This window comes from Phacochoerus africanus, chromosome 1 (genome assembly GCF_016906955.1).
Source record: "Phacochoerus africanus isolate WHEZ1 chromosome 1, ROS_Pafr_v1, whole genome shotgun sequence".
Classification (NCBI taxonomy): domain Eukaryota; kingdom Metazoa; phylum Chordata; class Mammalia; order Artiodactyla; family Suidae; genus Phacochoerus; species Phacochoerus africanus.
In genome coordinates this window covers 231,627,625-231,648,348 of record NC_062544.1, presented here as the reverse complement: position 1 = coordinate 231,648,348, position 20,724 = coordinate 231,627,625, and the positions used below count along the sequence as shown (strand labels likewise).

Below are 20,724 nucleotides of genomic sequence, written 5' to 3'. Positions count from 1 at the left end.
GGTCTCATCCAAAAGCTGCCTCTCTCCTAAGCCAGACAAAATATGACATTTCAAACTGTTATTCTCACAGTGTGGATCTTAATGTAGGTTTGGAGTGGAGCCAGGAATTTGTATTTTTAAGAAACATCCCAGGTGAGGCTGATATACAGTAAAGTTCTAGAACCATTTCTGTATTAAATACGTATCAGAAATGCGGGTCTGGGTGTAAATTGTCAGGTAATATACGGCCTACTGGCATAGCCCCCAAAGAAAAGAATCAATCAGGTCAGTCTAAAATGGCTAAATTTTCTGTTTTAAGTAAGCAAAGAGCAGGAAAAACTTTAATTTATATTATTGTATTTGAACACAGTATTTTTTTATTTAACTATAGTTGATTTACAACATTGCATCAATTTCTGCTGTACAGCAAAGTGACCCAGTCATATATATATATACACACTCCCTTTCTTATATTATTTTCCATCATGGTCTATCCCTAGATACTGGATATAGTTCCCTGTACTATATAGTAGGACCTCATTGTTCATCAATTCTAAATGTAATAGTTTGCACCTACCAAACCCAAAATCCCCATCCATCCCACTTCCTCCATCCTCCCCCTTGGCAACCACAAGTCTATTCTCTATGTCTGTGAGTCAGTTTTTGTTTTGTAAATATGTTTGTTTGTGCCATATTTTAGATTCTACACATAAGTGATATCATACGGTATTTGTCTTTCTCTTTCTGACTTATTTCACCTAGTATGAGAATCTCTAGTTGCATCCATTTTGCTGAAAATGGAATTATTGAGTTATTTTACATGGCTGAGTAGTATTCCATTGTATATATATACCACATCTTAATGCATTCATCTGTTGATGGACATTTAGGTTGTTTCTATGTCTTGGCCACTGTGAATAGTGCTGCAATGAACATAGAGGTGCATGTATCTTTTTGAATAAAAGTTCTGTCGGATATATGCCTAGGAGTAGGATTTCTGGGTCATATGGTAGTTCTATATTTAGTTTTCTGAGGAACGTTCATACTGTTTTCCATAGTGGTTGTACCAATTTACATTCCCACCAACAGTGTAGGAGATAAACCCAGTCTTTTTTGACTTAGCATTGTGCTAAGTGAGGTGGAGAATGCAATAAAGGTGGATACAGTCTCATCTTGCCTTTGGGATGTTTGGGGATGACAGTAGCAGCTAGTTTCATGGTAGCTAGACAGGAAACAGTAGTAGCTTCTCTTGTGGTAGCTAGAGAAGAGGAGTATGAAAGGGACTGAATAAGGGCACGTGGACCTCAGATTGGTGTAGAGACTTGCATGCCATGGCCAAGGGTTTGGAGGGCATAATACACATATTGCATGATCTGAAGCTTGTTCATCAGGGAAGCATCCTGATATTAGTTTAGGACAATGGTTCTTAATCCTGACTGGATATCAGAATCCCCTGTAAGGATTAAATGGACCCACCCAGGACCTGCTTAAGCAAAATATCTGAGAGTGAAGTCTAAGCATCTTTCTTCTTACTTTTTAAGGCTTCACAAATGAGTTTGATGCAAAGCCAAGGTTGAAAACAGCTATTTTAACATTCAACTGATTGTAATATTGATTTGGATGAGGGAAGGTCAAGTGGGGAGATCAGAATCAGGAAAACCAGTTAGGAGCATACTGCAATAATCCTGATGGTCTCAAGTAAGCTTTTCTTAGCACCTACTAAAATCCTGTGTTTTGATTTGCTAATGGGTTACAGAATGTAAGATCCAGAGCTTCCTGGCTCCCATGATAGCTTTCCATGTGCTTATATAATTAAAACACATCTAATAGTTTGTCCCTTTTTCAAAGACATCCTGCCAATGAAATCTTTTCATGAAAGAACAGGGTTCTCTCCAAGTGTTTCCATTGTCTGTATTGGATAAAATTCTATAGTATTTGAAAAGCATGTTCCTCTATTATTTTTTTTTTCAAGTCAACACTGCCTGAAAAACAAGGGAATCTAATTAGAAACTTGATTTGAAGAAGAAATGGTGGGGCCACTCACAGCCTGCAGCTGAAGAAGCAGGTCATTCTTTTCCTGGATAAGGGAGACTTGCTTTGCTCTTAGTTCCTCCCTCTGAGATTCTGATTTCTCCAAGGCTATTTGCAGCTGCACATACTCTTCCTTCAGTCCAGCTACCTCCTTTCCCATTCCAGCAGATCTAATAAGAGGCTTGATCTTGAAGAAGAGCCTCATCCAAGGCCAGCTCTTCACAGCCAGGAAAGCTCTTATGTTCCATTGGATCAAAAGAAGTGCATCCCTAAATCAAGAGAAAAAAAAAAAAGAAAGAAAGCAAGTTCACCCAGACTATAAGAGAGTTATTTTCCAAATTAAGATCCTTATTAAGTGCATCTTTTTAGGAGTCATTGTAAATTCTCACTGGTCTTCAAAGCACTTCTACATCCAAGCTCTCATTTGATTCTGGCAAAAACCCTTTGAGACTTCTGGGGCTAGCAATGCTGTGGACTAAGTGTCCTGAAAATGCTCCCACCACAAACATCCTCTGAATAAGAGCTGAGCCTTAAAGAGGCTACAAAATATAGAGGGAGAAAAAAAAAAAAAAACTGAGCAAAAAATGAATACTTGTACAGCCTGACCAACTTTATGAAAGGAGAAGGCCAGTCTTGGTATTGCAGGGTTTGTATTTTTATATCTTTGTGGGTAAAGAACAGACTGAGATTTTCAATGAATTTCACCCTTAATGAAAAGGAGGATTAAAAATTCTTCCAATGACACGGAAGTCAGAGAAGTACATGTGATTTTGTCTGGGCTCATGGTGAAAAAAAAATCCTAACTTAGAAAAAAAATTGTGAACCAATACCACTGGAGTGTTTAAGGTTTAAATTATTTTACTGATTAGTGTGGAAATATGCAAGAAATTAGCATAACTTCATAACTTTTTTTTTTTTGTCTTTTTAGACCCTTGGCATACAGAGTTTCCCAGGTGAAGGGTCCAATCAGAGCTGTAGCCTCTGGCCTATGCCGCAGCCACAGCAACATCAGAACTGAGCCATGTTTGTGACCTACACCATAGCTCACAGCAGTGCTGGATCCTTAAGCCACTGAGCGAGGCCAGGGATCGAACCTATGTCCTCATGGACACTAGTCAGGTTTGTTATTGCTGAACCACAGCGAGAACTCCCATAATCATTTTTTACACTGGTAATAAATACCCTTTAGGCCCTTGGGGGGAAAATACAAAAGTGTGATATCCTAAAACCAAGCACCAGAGTTCTCTTAAATAAAGTCTCTTTGAAGATGAGCTTACAATTTAAAATCACAAAATACATAAAGAAAAAAAAGTCAACCATCAGTGAGGGTGAGCACCCACAATAAAAAGTTTAATTAAACCCCTGAAAATTTCAGATAATTTGACAATGTGGTGGAAAATAAAATATTTTTTAAAAATTATTAAAGGCATAAAGAATTGAAAAAACAAAAAGAAATGAGCCACTGTGATAAAAGAGATGACAGAGTTGAAAGAGGATAAAATAAAATGTCTAATACTGAAAAGTATATTCATTGAAATCAAATACTCAGTGGAATAATAAAGCAACAGATTAGACATACTGAAAAAAATTATGATTTTAGAAAAATAAGCCCAAAGTAATTGGAAGGAAGGAAAGAATAAATCTGAGATCAGAAACTAATGAACTAAACAACTGAAAAAAATAAAAAATTTAAAGAGTTGTTAAGTAGTCTAAGTAAATAAACATCTGACATGAATAATTAATAAAAAGCACATAAACACAAAAAACACTAGGAATGATATACTCTAAGAATGGTCTAGGATTATGCTCTAGAAACATAATTATAGATATGGTAGAGATTAAAAATTATAATCTCGGAGTTCCCGTCGTGGCGCAGTGGTTAACGAATCCGACTAGGAACGGTGAGGTTGCGGGTTTGATCCCTGCCCTTGCTTAGTGGGTTAACGATCCGGCGTTGCTGTGAGCTGTGGTGTAGGTTGCAGATGCGGCTCGGATTCTGCGTTGCTGTGGCTCTGGCATAGGCCGGGGGCTACAGCTCCGATTCGACCCCTAGCCTGGGAACCTCCATATGCCATGGGAGCGGCCCAAAGAAATAGCAAAAAGACAAAAAAAAAATTATAATCTAGCAAATTGGAAGATTTAAAATAAATGTAGATTTTCTTTTTTTTAAGAAACTCATCTAAGCTGATTCAAGATAAGAAAAATCTCAGTTGGCCTATAATTATTCAATAAATTAAATCAAAGTTGTAAAATCTATCACAAAAGAAAAACCAGATCTAGATAGTGAGTTTACCAACCACTCAAAAAGAGATAATCAAAATAAATAGTTTCATGTTTTGAAGAGGAAACATTTCCCAGCTCTTTCACAAGGTTAAGGTAACCTTGATTCAAAAATCAGATAACATCAAGGGAAAAAATTATAGACTAAATTTAATCATGAATATTGATGCAAAAACACTATAATAATATAACCAACCCACAATGTATGAGAAGGATAATATTTCATAAACAAGGTGGATTTAACATTCAAAAAATATAGTAATTTAATTCAACGCGTATACAGGTTAATGAAGAAAAGTCATGTAATTATTTCAGTAGATGCAAAAAAAGAATTTAACCATTTCCTGGTAAATGTGCTTAACAAAATAAGATGGAACACATGTCCTCCACATAATACATCTACAAAAACTTTACAGAAAACAACATATTAAAAGGAAAATCAGGAGTTCCCATAATGCCTCAGTGATAACAAACCTGACAAGTATCCATGAGGACTCAGGTTGGATCCCTGACCCTGCTCAATGGCTTAAGGATCTGGCATGTCCGTGAGCTGTGGTGTAGGTCACAGACATAGTTCTGATCCTGTTTGCAGTGGCTGTGGTGTAGGCTGGCAACTACGGCTCCAATTTAACCCCTAGCCTGGAAACTTCCATATGCCACATGTGTGGCCCTAAAAAATAAATAAATGAATAAATAAATAAATGGAAAATATCTTTCCTCAAAGTCAGAGATATGATGAAGTTTGGCAAAAGCTTTCGAATTCTGAAATAGCACAAATTGAGGAGAATATAGACCTATGGGACTTTGATATACTTGTAGTAAAGAGTAAAATAGAAAGCTTCTTGACAATATCTCATAAAGTTGAAGCTGTATATAGCCTAAAATCTAATAATTAATACCCTGGAGAAATACCACTCAAAGTGTGGGCCTTGGCCAGCTGCTACCCACATACTATCAGAGCATGGACCAGCATTTTGAGTAACATGCCCTCAAGAAACTCTTGCATATGTGCAGAGGAAGACATTTACAAAAATGTCACTGCAAAACTGTTTATAATAGCAAAATATTATAAATAACTCAAATTTAGTTGAGCTGGAAAATGGATAAATAAATTGTGGTATAATCATGCAGTGGATTATTATACAACAGTTAAGATCAACAATCTAACCTTAGATTTATTGACATTAATAAGTTGCAAAACTAGTACTAATATAAAAAATAAATTTCATGATAATACATATAGAATATTTACATAAGGGCTAAAAATATGCAAAATCATGTAACACTTTAGGATTATCTGCATATCTCCAAAGAACTTGGATCAAGGGAGAAATATCCAAGGGGCTTCAACTGTGTCTGTTAATTTATTTTTTTTTAATGTTGTAACTACAGGAAAAATGCTAAACCTTTATATGTTTTATATATGAAACATGAATAAAACACAGAATGATAAATACAAATTCAGGATCTGGGGAGCTAGGAATAGGACCTGGATCAAGAGAGAAATGCACAAAGGGCTTCGACATTGTTAATTAATTTATTTTTAAGTTGTGAGCCATTACAACATAAATGAGACAATGTTAAGAAATTGAAGGGGGCTTGCCAACGAAGCACTCCAGAATTCTCATTGTGACTCAGGGATTTCTCTTTGTGGCTCAGTAGTAATGAACATGATTAATATTCATGACGATTCAGGGTCCATCCCTGGCCTGGCTCAGTGGGTTAATGATCTGGCATTGCAGTGAGCTGTGGTATAGTTTGCAGATGCGGCTCGAATCCCATGTTGCTGTGGCTGTGGTGTAGGCTGGCAGCTAAAGCTCCAATTTGACCCCTAGCCTGGGAACTTCCCATATGCCATGAGTGTGGCCCTAAAAAGCAACAACAACAGCAAAAAAACAAAAACAAAAAAAACTGATGTTCTTTGATAACTCCATGATTGTGTTACAGTATTTTCTTTTTGTGAAATATTTTGTAAGAATAATTCTTTTAAAGTCATTCTATGATTTAGAGAGAATGCATAGTAAAGACCTCATTTTAGAGGTAAAGGAAGTGAACTATGGGCAAATTAAGAGCTTACCCAATTTACATACTAGTCATGGAAGCCATATCCCCTGATCCCCAAACCCTCATAAACTCTCATACTACATCGAACACTATATGAGGGTCACAGAAGACTCTTAGGAGACGTCTCTCTAATATTTTTGACATCACCATGTAATGATATTTTTCATTACAGAAGGAATTAACAGACTGTCATGTAAGCAAGTTATACCAAGACATGTGGACCTCTCTCCAGAAGATAAACTACGCTACAATAAAAAGTAAATATATAACAACCGCCAAATAAATCCCTTGCTCATAGTCCCTTTGTTTGGAGATTTGACTAGCTTGCTTTCCATGATCTACTAAAGAATAAACAAAACCTACACCTCAGTATCCAGAGGTGGTGATAGATGTCCCTAGTGAACCTGCCTGAAATGAAGAGAATTACATGTCACCCAAAGTCATAGCTTCTGACCCAGGTGATGTCATAAAAGGGTCAGAACAACTACCCACTTGGCTGCAAACGTCTCCACAGAATTGGCTGTGGGATGCACGCGAACCCCTCTAGGTCTGCTTCTGTTTTGAATTATGAGTCACACCACTCAGAGATCGGACTTGGTCGACTATAAAGAATCCCTCCAAAGCAAAGGCTGGAGGCAATGCAAGATACATCTGCATTATGCTTATTAGTTAGGTATGGTAATAAAAGCCCTTTGTGCTGTTTGATACTCCATAATTTTAAGGAGTTCAAGTTAAGTCTAAGCAGAGGTGGCAGAGCTCTTTACCTGACCTATTATGAGGCAATGAGACAAGGTCACACCGACTGAGGCACACCATTACTCTAGCAGTGGGGCAGCAGGGCAGAGATAACATACCTCTCTTCCAGAATCTTCTGGAACTTGATTTGCATCAGTTTTCCCCGTACTCTGGCTTGGAGCAAGGTAAAGACTTTAGAAAGTCTCTCATCTCTCATTGCTTCCAGTTGGCCCAGAAAGCCAGATTTTAAAAACACCTGCAGGAAATATCAGATGTTAGTTCCACTCATAATGGTCATTCCGTAAATGTCTACTGAATGGCCCTAGGAGCAACTAATATGCTTGTTTATAAATTCTATTTCTCATTAATTTTTCTTAATGTGTAAAATGTAAAGTTTAGAAAGTTTGGTTTTATAAGCCTAAAGTTTGAAAAAAATAAAACCCTTTATTTAATCCTGTGTTTGTACTGGTCCGTTAAGAACTAAGACTATCCACTTCCTGATCTCTTAGAAAGACTAAGATGTCTAGGGAACTTAGTTTAATTTTTAAGATAGACCCAGATAGGGTCTGCACACTTTCTCTGTCAAGGGCCAGATAATAAATATTTTTAGGCTTTTCAGGCCACATACAGTCCCTGTAACCTCTCCACTGCACCTGTTCCTCCTCAGCCACTTCTTCCTCCTCCTCTTTCACCTCCTTCTTCTCTTCTATTTCTTCTCCTTCCTCTTTAAAAACAATCCTTTTAAAATGTCAGACCATTTTAGTAAGTGGACCATATGAAAAAATAGGCCATGTATATAGCCACTAGGCCATGTATATAGATAGCCACAATCAGCTGACCTCTGCTCTAGAGAAAGTCACCCTTGTCTTAGGTATTTTAATCCACATAAGTAGTTTTTCAAGAATCATTAGTAATGGCCAAGATGAAGTGAAGGAGGTACTTAAAGCACAAATTTTAAGGAAGCACTCACTTGCAGGGTTGTACAGATCACCCAACTCTAAGAGAGAGTACCTCCTTAAATTTTATGCCTGGGGAGGCTCTCTCATCTCATGCTAGTCCTGGCCTAGGTGAGTTGGACACAGCAAAAATAACTAAACATACAAGGAAGCAAGGCAGCAGGAGTGAAAATCTGCAGAAACAACAAACAGCAGAAACAGACTCTCAGGTGCTCAAAATGCGGAAGTTGAGTAACATTTTATAATTATGTTTAACAGAGTTCTTTTTCTGCAAGCTATTCACTCCAGACCCTTTAACTCTCCTTCAAATAATTTGATTCTTATATGGATATCATTAGAAACAACCTGATATTGACTGTCAGATAAAACCATACCTGTTGGTCAGAAGTTTCTTAAACTATGTGAATTATACCAAGAGCATCAAGATGAAGCAGAATTTAGTGAATCACATTTAAGAAAGTTAACTTTGGATTAATTTTTTGGCAAGTAGAATTACCTTAAAATTTTAAATTACTCAGACAGTCTTCTAGAATTAATTTCCTAAAAGCGTACTTGGGGATAAATCATTTCACATGCAGATAAGAAGTTATCTCCAGTAAGTTGTTTCAATTTTGCATAGCTCTAATGTATATACACATTTTCTAGAAGAGTAAGGTTGATTCTGTCTTTTACATCTTGGCACAAACTTGCTTAGATGAATAATTATAAAAATGTAAATGTAGTCAAGACTGAGGTTCAAGAAGCATCAAATTTTGAATTTTCTCAAATAGTGCTAAAGTTTCCACTTTCAACAGAGCTCTATTTGTATTATTTGTAGTCACAAGAGCTGCAGAATGCTTCATAATTGCACTTTCATGAATGTTTTAAGATACATACACTTTCCTCTCACTCTTTTCCAAATGCATAGTTTTCTGGTTACCTTAGTGATTCCAAAGCGATACTGGGTGTGGTCTACCTTCAAGGAGTCAAGGAATTCTTCAGTGGCTTTTCTGATGCTCACAAACTTGCTCTTTGGAAAGGCACTTGGGTTAAGAATATAGTACCTAATTTAAAGTAAGTAAAGAATAAATCCTGACGTCAGAGGTGGTATGATGCAAATAAAGAATAATCTGGACAAAGGAGGTAAAAGGAGGTATAGACTTCTACCTCTCCTACCAATATGTTCAATTTTTACAAAACTCTTGGCAATAATAATGAGGATAGGAACAATAATCCCTTACTTTTATATAGTTCGTACTTTTCATAGTGCCATAGAGACAACCTCACTTGATTCTCTGCTCAGTTGGGAGGGAGGGAGAGATTGGGAGGGGAAAGAGAAAGAAAGAGGTTGGCTTAATCTCTCTATTGTACAGATAAGGAAACTGAAAAACAGGGACATTAAATGTCTATTCCAAGATCCTCTCACCCTAATGGTGAATTGGCAGAGAGCTAGAAATATGCTTCTTCATTCTGAGACAGGTACTCTTTCTATACTGTCCTACTTTGCTCAAATTTGCTTGATGTCCTATAATTTTACACTTTCAGAATTTGGGAAATAGAAAGCAATAATGCCTTTCCTGCCTCCTGCCACACACCCTGCTGGCTTCTTTCCTTTCACAGGCTTGCTAGAAAGGCAACAGCCTGCTTGGATGGCAGCTACGATTAAGTACATACAACATTTCCAAGATTCAATTCAGCCTCCATATCTTTCTTCTCTCTATATTTCCTCTGTATGTGGGTCTATTATCCGTTAATAGAGATTTAAGGATATTACAGCTACATGGATGTTGGATTTAAGGGGAAATAATAATGGAACTCTGTCATCATATATTTCACCACCACCAAAACACATCGATCTGTAGTCTGGAGGATATCAACCAAACAAACAATACATGCCTAAACACCCAGAAAGAGAGGAAAACAAAATGAACTGCCTAAGGCTTCTTGGATCCCAGGATGTATGTTTACCTTTGTTTAAAATCAGCATACAGAAATTGGTTTGGAAAACCTTCACGGCATATCCTGATCCCTTCCAAGACACCATTACAGCGCAGCTGCTGTAGAACCAAATAAGGCTCCATCACACCTGAAGAAAGAGGGTCACGTTGAGTCTATGTCATAAAAATGACTACTACCCTAGATTTTGTCCTAATTGCTGTATCTTGGGTTAAAAGAGTTTGAACGTGGTGTTCTCTGCATGAGCTTTAATAGGACTCATCCACTCCCAACCTGATGATGCTCACAAGCACCCCTCCTGTTATGTTAGACTCTCAAAATAGGTTTTACCTGGAATGAACCCTTTAGTTTACACTTGTCAAGATTTTATAAGAAAATACTACTAAAAGATGAAAAAGATACATTTTTGCAAGAATGGAAATGTCAGGCATTATATCCATTTGCCAGCCACAAATCAGTGAGAGAGGGGAGAAAACACAAAAGAGAACTTCTGTCCCCAAGCTAGAAGGGGAAGAGATTTACACAAAGGCGGAGTACAACGAATAGGAAAGATGAGCGTAACCACCAAATTCTATTTACTGTTTTGCCTTAGGAAAGAACTGGCCACATCCTGCTGACATTCTCCCCTGATTATCTTGAGAAAATCTAAATTTTATTCTGTAGTATAAGCATTCTCCTAGTACCCCTTCGTTCATGAGATGAAGCCCCACAAGAGCTGCAGCTGCAGACTCTGTAGAAGCCTTTGAAAAGCCATCCAATGAGCCACTGTATCTGGCTCTCAGCATGGCTTCTGGAAGAAACCAGGCAGCACTCTCTTCACAGAAAGGCCTGTGAGAGTGTTATAAGGAAAATGGGAATGAGATGATGCTCTGCTTATGCCCAGAGTCACAGAATAAACTCTAAGCCATATGTCCATCGTCCTGTCCTCCCAGCATCTGTAAGAAGTGGAAGAGCAGAGTTCTATGACACTGGGAGGTCAAGAGCACTCATTCCCTTTAAGGACATATGAAGAACTGTTCTGATTAGATCATGAAGCTTTTCTTATGACTTTGTCTTAAGACTTAAAAAAAAAAAAAAAACCTGCTGAAATCAGAGCTGACTCGATGGGAGGCAACTCTAATAGGTAACAGAATTGCTCCAAAATAGAGGCAGCTAATTAGATTCCTTGCTAGATGGAAGCAATGTCCCTAGATGCGTTCAGAAACCCAGCTGATAAGAAACAATGAGGCAGGAACATACAGCGTGAATGAACTTGAAGTGTTCGTATTGCAAAAACTCAAACTGCAGCATCATTGTTTAGCATCACAATTTCCCAAAATAGGTCATAGACTGTCAAGATGAGGGTCTTAATTACAGGAGGTTAATAAAAATGCAAGGTACTACAGAACCTCAGAAATCAGAATCGGCAACATCTGGCTACATATTCCAAGGGTGATTAGTGCTCTGAAGACATAAGTGCTTGTCATATACACAACTCTGAGGCTGACAGCCTCCAACCAAGCTCTGTAGAAGCCTGTAATTCCAAAGAGAAGGTTGGGAATCTTCAAGCCCAAGAGGTAAGTAAAGCAATCCATCTAGTTACTATCTGTAGAAACTGTTTTGTCAATTAAAAACATAATTCACCACCACCTACCTATTTCACCATCCCCCTGCCACCACCAACTTATCAAAAAGTATTCACTACAAAAACCAGGACATAAAAACAACCTAAATGTCTGTTGATAGATGAACTAATAAAAAAGTCACAGCACATACACATGCATGACCCACACACATGCACACACACACACACACACACACACACACACACAATGGAGTATTATTCAACCATATAAAAGGAGGAAGTCTTGCCATATGTGACAACATAGATGGACTTTGAGGGCATTATGTTAAGTGAAATAAGTCAAAGACAGATAACATACGATCTCATTTATGGTTCTAGATATTTTCGCTATAAACTTCTTTGCCCAAACTATTTTTGCCACAAACATTTTCACTGCAAAACTAGTTAGCCATGCAGCAATTATGCTATAAACGATAAAATAACTGGTTGACAGTTTGGTTTCAACTGGATGATAGTTTGGTTTCATTTCTCCATTGATACAGTACTCCCATTTTCATATTACATGAATCTGAAAGAGGCCTAGGGCCACAAAAGTACAGAGTTGAACCCCCAGTTCCCATAGAACTGGTAACATCTACCAACAAACAAATGACAACATGCGAAGAACAATCAACATTGTGGAAAGCTTTTATAACACAATACTGATCCCAGTTACAAACATGAATCCTAGCATTTAGAAGATGATAGCTCTCTCAATAAGGGAAGGCATTTTAGCAAAAAAGGAAAAGTGTGGTGCAGAACAAGGAGACAAATTAACAAGCCAGAAATGTATAATGAACTCTGAACAAAGACCTGGAAGATAAATGCTTGGGTATAATCCACAAAGTAAAATCAGTTATTTGCACAGTATTGCCATGAATCTACACACATTTTAAATGTACTCAAATGTTTTGTTTTTCATAATAAAATCTTTTTAATTTTATTACTCCTTTTTTCATGTTTCCTTATGTCCTTTTTAATGCTCCTCTTTTATTTTTTGTTACTTTATCTTCAATGACAAAATTGCCTTATGGCCAACTAGTTATGTGGCAAAAACATTTATGGCAAAAATGCTTCAGGCAAAAATATTAATGGCAAAGAAACTTATGGTGAAAAATACCAGGTACACATATATGTGGACTTTAAAAAAAAATAAACAAACAAACTCATAGAAAAAGAGATTTGATTTGTGGTCACCAGAGGTGAAGGAGGGGAAAGGGGAAATTGGATGAAGGTGGTCAAAACATACAAACTTCCACTTTTGAGATGTATAAGTACCAGGGATATAATGTGCAACATGACAACTACAATTAACACTGCCATGTGGTACACTCAACATTATCAAGAGGGTAAATCCTGAGAGTTCTCACCATGAGGAAAAGTATTTTTTTCTTTTCCTTTTCTTTTTGCATCTATATGAGATGACGGATGTTAACTAAACTTGGGGTCATCATTTCATTGCACTTGTAAGGAAAGCCATTATGCTGTATACCTTCAACTTGTACAGTGCTGTGTATCAATTATCTCAATAAAACTGGAGGAAAAATAAAATATTTTTAAAAAAGTGTCTACTGCCCAGAAATATATAACTAAAGAGATGGGTATTATTAAGAAAAGAGAAAATACTATTATTGTGAGGAAGAGTAGAGGGAATTCTTAACAATTAGAAACGAGTTTTGAAACTGCCTTTATGGTCAATTTAGATAATTTAGACCAAATGATTTCCTTTATGCTGAAATATCTACCTTAATCCCCCAATTGATTATTCAATCCCATTTTATTACCCTTGCAGACAATGGCACAGAAGCTCATCCACATTTTAGCATAAAATTCAAGGAGGAATTTAAATGGTAATATCAAGCATTCTAATGTTACCCAGTTGAGTCTGCTTTGTGAAACCCTTCTGTATGTACACTTGAATCTCAATTCAGAGGTAATCTTGAGGAGGTTTTGAAAACCTCACTTTTAACTTACTTCAGTTTTTCTATCTGAAAATCTACCTTTATATAAAAGAGACTGGTAAATGTTTCTTTAAAAGACATTCAAAGCTGCTTAAATCAAATGTATTTCCTAGTGTGGATTACAAAGAAATCTACTTACCAGGTGTTTTGTTCACATTTGGATTTATGCATCTCACAAAATGAGGTGCTGTTGATTTCAGATTAGTCATCAATTTATTCAGGTTTTCCTAAAATAGAAACCACAACCAACACAAAATTACCTCGAAAATCACTAAAAACACCAATCCACCTCCCCAAAACCTTTCTCCCTGTTGATCACCTTAATGCCAGCTGCATACCAACAATAAAATAATGAGTTCACATTCTTCCCTGCTTACCAAGCAGACATTATTTTCTTCCTATGACAGACATAGTTCTGCTATGAATCAGATCTACCTGTTTTAAACTTGATAGCAATACTTTATGGATGAACAATACAATGGTTTAAAGAAAGAAATTGTTTCTCAAGTTTTCTGTCTAGAAAATGTTTATCTGAGGTCAGATTCTCTCGAAGCAGAACCTGAGATGGAGATTCTGATTCAAGAGATTTATTGGGAGAGAATAGGGCCAGGGGTGAAAAAAGCTATGGTATGAACTCAGATTAGACTGATTCTTGCAGAAGCTCTAAACACAAAAGCACCAATTGTAGTACAGTTGGTACTTTCCTGAGGCAAGGAAAGGGCCAGAATCTGGAGGGGAGAGTAAGGAGCTGGCTGAGCATCCCCTTTGACCAAGGGCACTTCTAGCAACTGTGAGTTGTTATGAACCAATATTCTTATCAACTGGGTGCATGGCCAATAAAGGGGCTCTAAGGAGGGCACCAACACTGAGCATTAAAGCCCATTAATACCAAGATAAACTTCAACTTTTTTAACTTTGTTAACTTCAGATACTTTATCCTTAATTGAAGATGTAAATTTTCAAATATGTAAAGCTTACGCAGATTATGAGACAGTTAATATATGAATAATTGCAATTAAAAATTACTTTATGCAGAGATGCAACCACTCGGAATGATGCTCCTTTCTTGCGTTTCTTCTCTCCAAACTGTAAAGCTAAAAAAAGAAGAAAAAAGTACTAAAAAAGCTCTTTTTTGTCACATTACCAAACCCTCTGATGAAAGCATAAATGTGTCAAAGTTCTAGAAGCAATATGGCAACGTCTACCAAAAGCTTTAAAAATATTTATGTCTCAACACAAAAAGTCTATTTCTGGTGCTCTTCCTTGAGGAAAGATACTGCAGCATTGTTTAGCTGTTACCAAAAAAGTTAAGTAAAAAATTAAAATGGCAACAAATGTCTATCAATAGGAGATTGGTTTGTTAAATTATGAAAGAGTATTCATATAATGAAACACTGCAATCTCTTAAAATGATAATGCAGATTCACATAACTGTCATGGAAAGAGTTCTACGATTTATGTTGAGAGAAAAATTAGGTCACAAAACAGTTTGCACATTATGATCCTAAGTATGTATACATATATCTAAGTGTGGCTGTATTACAGGTGACTGTATACATAGAAAATATTCGGTAGAGTATACACTAAAATGTTAGCAGTTGTCATCTCTCTATGGGAAATTATAGGTGATTTTTATGTTCCTTTTTTAGTTTTTCTACTTCATCTTTGGGGAAGTATTCATGCATTACTTTTATAATTTATAAAACACAATATATTTCCTTTTTTTTTCTTCTTTTTAGGGCCATACCTGCAGCATATGGAAATTCCCAGGCTAGGGGTCAAATTGGAGCTGCAGCTGTTGGAATACACCATAGCTCACAGTGATGCCAGGTCTGAGCCACATCTGCAACCTACGCCAGTGGTGGCAATACCAGATCCTTAACCCACTGACTGAAGCCAGGGATCAAACCTGCATCCTCATGGACACTATGTTGGGTTCCCAACCCCTGAGCCACAATGGGAACTCCTATTCCCATTTTCTTGAAGCAAAGGAATCTATCTAAGCCAAATTGTTTCACAAATATTTGTATACTGTTAACTCACAAAGATGTACAAAGACAACAACAACAACAAAACCCATAGGCAATCTGGAGAACATGGGCCAGCTATCAGTATGAAAAACTAATAAAATATTCTCTAGTATGGGTAGCAACTTTGCTGAGGCAGATGTCACAGAGTTTGATCCATGACATCTTATTGACATGCCCCAGGCCCTCCATGGGAACCACTGGACTTCTTTGTACTTCCTTTTCTCTACCCATGAAAAGTGGAAATGACCACCATCCATTAATTCTTCCAAGAGTTATAACTGGTTTATAGTACATGGATTCCCCACAAGAAAGAACAGTTACTATGAGTAATTTAAGGTTTGGATGAGTAAGAAACTTGGAGGCAAGTGTTTTTTGCAAGAAGGTGCTTAAAGAATTACGAAAAAGGACATTCTGAACAATTCTTCTCTACTAGTTCAAAAGAACACAGCACATCCCGAAGAGTCAGAAGATGATTTCCTCTCTCATTCTCTGCCCAAACCACTCTCTGGTCTCTTATGATCAGAGAATTACTCATCTGGGAGCCATACACTTATGTGGCCACTATCTGACAGGCTTCTCAGGGGCATTTTGGAAGCTATTAGAATCAGGCAAATGCACTGCCTGAAGATTTTCAGGATCCAAACCCAATAGCTTCTATTTCTCAACCTCATCCTGAGGCAGGCCAATGGGATTTCAGGCATGCTCCTGAATTATGTCATCACCTGCTGATGAATCTGGGAAAAGCTAAATTCTCTCCATCCCCTGATCCTATCAACCAGGAGTCCCAAATCAGGCTACAAGGGACAAGAGCTGACTGAAGTTGGATGCAAGACAGTAGGAGAGTGAGAATGGGAGAAAGTGAGAGGACATACCCCACTTAAAGGACAGCTAGTACTCTTTGCCCCATTGCTGCAGGGCATCTGAAACCAGACTGGCTGGGTTTTCTATTTTCCCATAATTTCCAATTTCTAAAAGAAAAAGGAAATCCAAATGTATATGTGAAACCTTCTGATTTTTTTAAGCTGTGTGGACCAGGCATGTTTGAAGACCAGGTTCTGGCCGGGGCCTGCCAATCTGTACTTTTTTTGCTATTAATTGTGCAGAGCCTCCCTTGTAGCTGGCAGCAGTCCAGATATGAAGGGATATCAGCCACTTGGGCTCAGTGTCCTCAAAGGCTTTGTATCATGGTGCAAATTGTATCCTGAATCTCGGCGGCCTGTCCATCTCTCTGTTGTGCTTGTTTCCAGAAGACAATGAGAATGAAATAGGTACGAGGCAAGGAAATGAAAGTCCTTCTCCCTACCATGGCTTTGCCATTTAGTAGTCTTAAATTAATTAAGCAAAGAGGCCATTAGACTGAGATGGCTCAAATGCTGTGGTGGCCAATGTAAGCAAGCCAAAATCAAAGCGTGTAAATGCCCCAAGATTATGAAATCAAAACACTAAGGACAGCACATTATAAACAGCCAACTGGGGGTTTAAGCTATAGCCAATCAAGAATTTCTTTACTTAGCTCCTACCTTTTATCTAGAAAAGGCCCTCCCTGAGTTCCTGTGGATGGAATGCTCTTAACCACTTCTGGTTTGGTGCTGCTCAATTTGAATCCATTTTTACTCAAACAAACTCTTAAAAATTTTTAATAAGTCTAGTTTATCTCTTAACAGCTCACTTGTGAAACTTGTGCTACTTAATTCTCCTGTACTTGTTCCTGTAATATAGGGAGGGATTTCACTCTATATGTATCTGAATGGGTCATGGCAAGGATTGAGTAAAACGGTGTATCCAGAAGTGCTTTGGGAATTACAAACTACTAAACAAGATTAGTTATTAGTTAGTCAACACATGTTTTTGGAGTACCTGCTAACTAGGTATCTACCACATGCTTGAAGCTACAATTGAACAGGTCAGACATAATCGCTACCCTCATGAAGCTTATAATAACCGATTACTATAATATAAAAGCCCTGTGAAAGAGAATTCCAAGATATTTGGGGGCTATGTACTAAAGGGGCTAATTATTTCCCCTAAGTTTTTTCAAAACATGGTTTTCTGTTCTCTCTTAGCAGCCTGGTTAAATAGAAGATAAAAGCAGGCTGGGGCAGACTCCTTGAAATCTGTCTACTTTAGGGCACCATTTCCCAAGGAACCACCAGCCAGAGGATGGAAAGGCTAATAAGAAGGGATGACTCAGACCACAGGGAGTAGACACATGCATCAAGGAAGGAAGCCAGGATTTTTATAAGCGCTGAGGCAGATGTGGGTTCCATTCTGAGTCTGAAAAATTGAGGAAGATTGTACTACTCACCCGTGTTGGAACTGATAGAATTTTCAAAAAGGTTTGCCAGGAGTCTGTTAGACGACTTCTGAAATATAGCCACCACTGTTTCATTAAGAAAGTCTTTGTTCTTTTCAAGCCAGCCACTGGTGTTATAAGGCACCTTTGGGAAAGCATGCAGTTCAGGTAACAAAAGAAGAGAATGCATACCTTAACTTAGCAAATCGTGTATTCCTTAAAAAAAAATCATACATTGTGTGGATCCCTTGACTTTAAATCAGTTTAATGTAACAGTACTGAATAAATAGTCCAGAAATCTATGTGAAACCCAAAGAAATGATCGGACTTTACCATTTACATTGTGGAAAGAAAGGGGAAAAGAGGGAGGGAGAAAGAACCAGGGAGGGAGAGGAACACTAAGTAAGCAGGGGGGGGAAGAGGAAGAAACGGATGGCATTTCCAGTAGAAACAATTTACATCAGCCCTCCTTCATAGGCAAGAATGGATGAAATAATCCAATTGTCTCTGACCCCCAGTGAGCATTCAAAGAAATTATCAGTTTTAATGGGATTTTACTGTAAATATCTTTATAATTAATTCAAGGATTTCAAGAAGAGAGTTATAGTCATATCTAGGTACAGTGGACAGCTCATTTTTAGGTTGAATTTGTTATCCTTCATCCTTCATCAGTTCTCTTTTTGTCCCATCCGGAATCAATGACCAGAAGCATAAAAGCAGAAAGAAGGGGTGTGCGCAAGCATGCGTGTGCACACACACACACCATGAGGAAATGAGGAGAGGGAGTGAGGGTCATTAGGAATCTTTGTTGCTCATAGTTTGGAGACCATTACTTCACAGTGGCTCTTTATGAGGGAATAAAAAATCTTCAATGAAAAGATCAATCAGAGAATGTTAAGTTGAAAGGAACGACAAATAAGGAAAAGCCCAGGCCTTTGATGGTCTCCATGACTTTCTGGACCTGTCTTACTTTGAGTTGAGGTGACAGAATCTATTTTGAGATTTATGACCTCTGTTAATAGAGTATGGGTATTTCATTTCTTAAGTGCTAAAAGGCTACACCCACTATTTCTGGAACTGAAATTTTTTTTCATTCCTTCATTTAATCTAAACTTAACTTATATGTTATCTAAGGATTGGGCTGAAAACATTTGAAACAGAGTCAGGAAAATTCGGGGATGAGGGTCTGCAGGTAACTTACCACCCCCGCATAATGGACAACTTCAAAGTGAGCTTCATGTTTCTTCTCACTATCAGGTTTGGGCTTCTGGAAATGGACTGACTTCCCAAAATGGTTGTCAAAAAGTTTGGTTTTGAAAGTCACATCTGTAGCCTGATGAAACATACATTCCTCTTCAAGGATGGAAAAGATGCCCATTGGCTGTTGGGAGATACAGATGAACAGCAGATGGGAAAAACAAATAAACAAACAAAAACCATCAGTAAACAGTATTTTCAGTAGGGGTTCAGTGTAAAATCTCTCCTAGGAATCTAATTGGTTGACAATGGGAAAGAGTATTCACTACATATAACTAGTCAATCATTCATTTAACAAACATTAAATACCTACCAGGCCCCAGCAGGAGCTGGGAATGCAGCAGTGAGCCACATATACAATGTGTCTGTCCTCAGGGTGCTTACATTGTAGTGGAGCAGACAGATACTAGACAAGTGAACACAAAATAACTAATTTCCCATAAGTGATCTGAAGAAGTCATGCAAAGTAAAGAGATAAAAAATGACTGGGGCTATGTGAGAGCTATTTTAGTAAGGTTCCAGTAAAACCCTCTGACCTGAATGAGAAAATCCTGATAAGATCTGTGTACAAGGATTCTAGGCAGAAAATGAAGAGTACAAAGGCCCTGAGGCAGGAGAACCCTTGGCAAGTTTGAGGTTCTGCCAGAGGCAAGTGTGAACAGAGCAGAGCTAGTCAGACAGAGCACATGGAGGGAGAGGTACAGAGTACTGGATCCCAAAAGGCTTTGCAGGCCATGGTAAGATATTTGGATTTTAAGTGTAATGGGACGCCATTGGAGATTTTTAACATAAAGCGATGTGATTTGATTAATGCTTGGAAAGGATGATTTGTTTAGAAATCTCTTAGCAAAGTAAAGCCTGTGGGCCAATCCTGCCTGTGGTCTGTATTGGAAAGCTAGTGAGCTAATGATGGCTTTTACATTTTTAAAAGGTTGTTTTAAAAAGGGAACAGTGATGTGTGATAGCAAACTGAGGGCCCTGCGAGCAGACTTTCCTCTAAAGGGTCATGTAGTAATGCTTTTAGACTTTGTGGGCCATTGAGTCCCTGCAGCTCCCCTCCCCTCCTCAGCCATTTCTGCCCTGAAAGCAGCAATTGACAATATGTAAATAAAATGGGGGTGGCAATGTTGCATTCAAACTTTATTTACAAGACTAGGCTACTAGCTGGCTTTAGCCAATGGGGTCATAGTTTGCTGATCTCTGATCTAGACGAGTGATAGTTTTAGAGTTTGGAAACCTGATGTGAGTGGATAGTAGAGCTGGGTCACAATTTGCTGATGGATGGACTGTAGGGTATAGTAGAAAGCAGAAGGATGACCAGGTTTTTGGTTTAAGTAAATGGTTAGTGGATGCTGCCATTTACCAATACAGGTACATACACATGGGGAAAAACAGGTTTGAGAGGAAAAAAAACAAGGATTCCCATTATGCAAATCTATTTGTGTATTTGTATATTCCTTTCTCTAGTCTACAACTATTTTGAGGTGCCTTCTATGAATAAGTCACTGTACCAAACGCTTTGGGAATAATCAGACATGGGCTCTGGTTGCAAAGCAAGTGAGAAGACAAGACATGTGAGTAATACATAGACTACAAAGCA

General features: G+C 37.8%; 1 protein-coding gene across 1 annotated transcript in view; it reads right to left on the bottom strand.

Moving 5' to 3' along the window:
- MYH15 (myosin heavy chain 15) overlaps window positions 1-20,724 on the bottom strand; it is a 151,760-nt gene that overhangs the window by 80,026 nt on the left and 51,010 nt on the right. The window contains exons 15-22 of the mRNA XM_047792948.1: window positions 19,069-19,248; window positions 17,880-18,012; window positions 14,571-14,638; window positions 13,684-13,771; window positions 9,993-10,110; window positions 8,965-9,088; window positions 7,209-7,345; window positions 2,024-2,279 (exon numbers count right to left, since the gene is read on the bottom strand). Of these exons, the coding sequence (XP_047648904.1) occupies window positions 2,024-2,279; window positions 7,209-7,345; window positions 8,965-9,088; window positions 9,993-10,110; window positions 13,684-13,771; window positions 14,571-14,638; window positions 17,880-18,012; window positions 19,069-19,248 (1,104 nt within the window). The remainder of the gene's footprint in view (window positions 1-2,023; window positions 2,280-7,208; window positions 7,346-8,964; window positions 9,089-9,992; window positions 10,111-13,683; window positions 13,772-14,570; window positions 14,639-17,879; window positions 18,013-19,068; window positions 19,249-20,724) is intronic.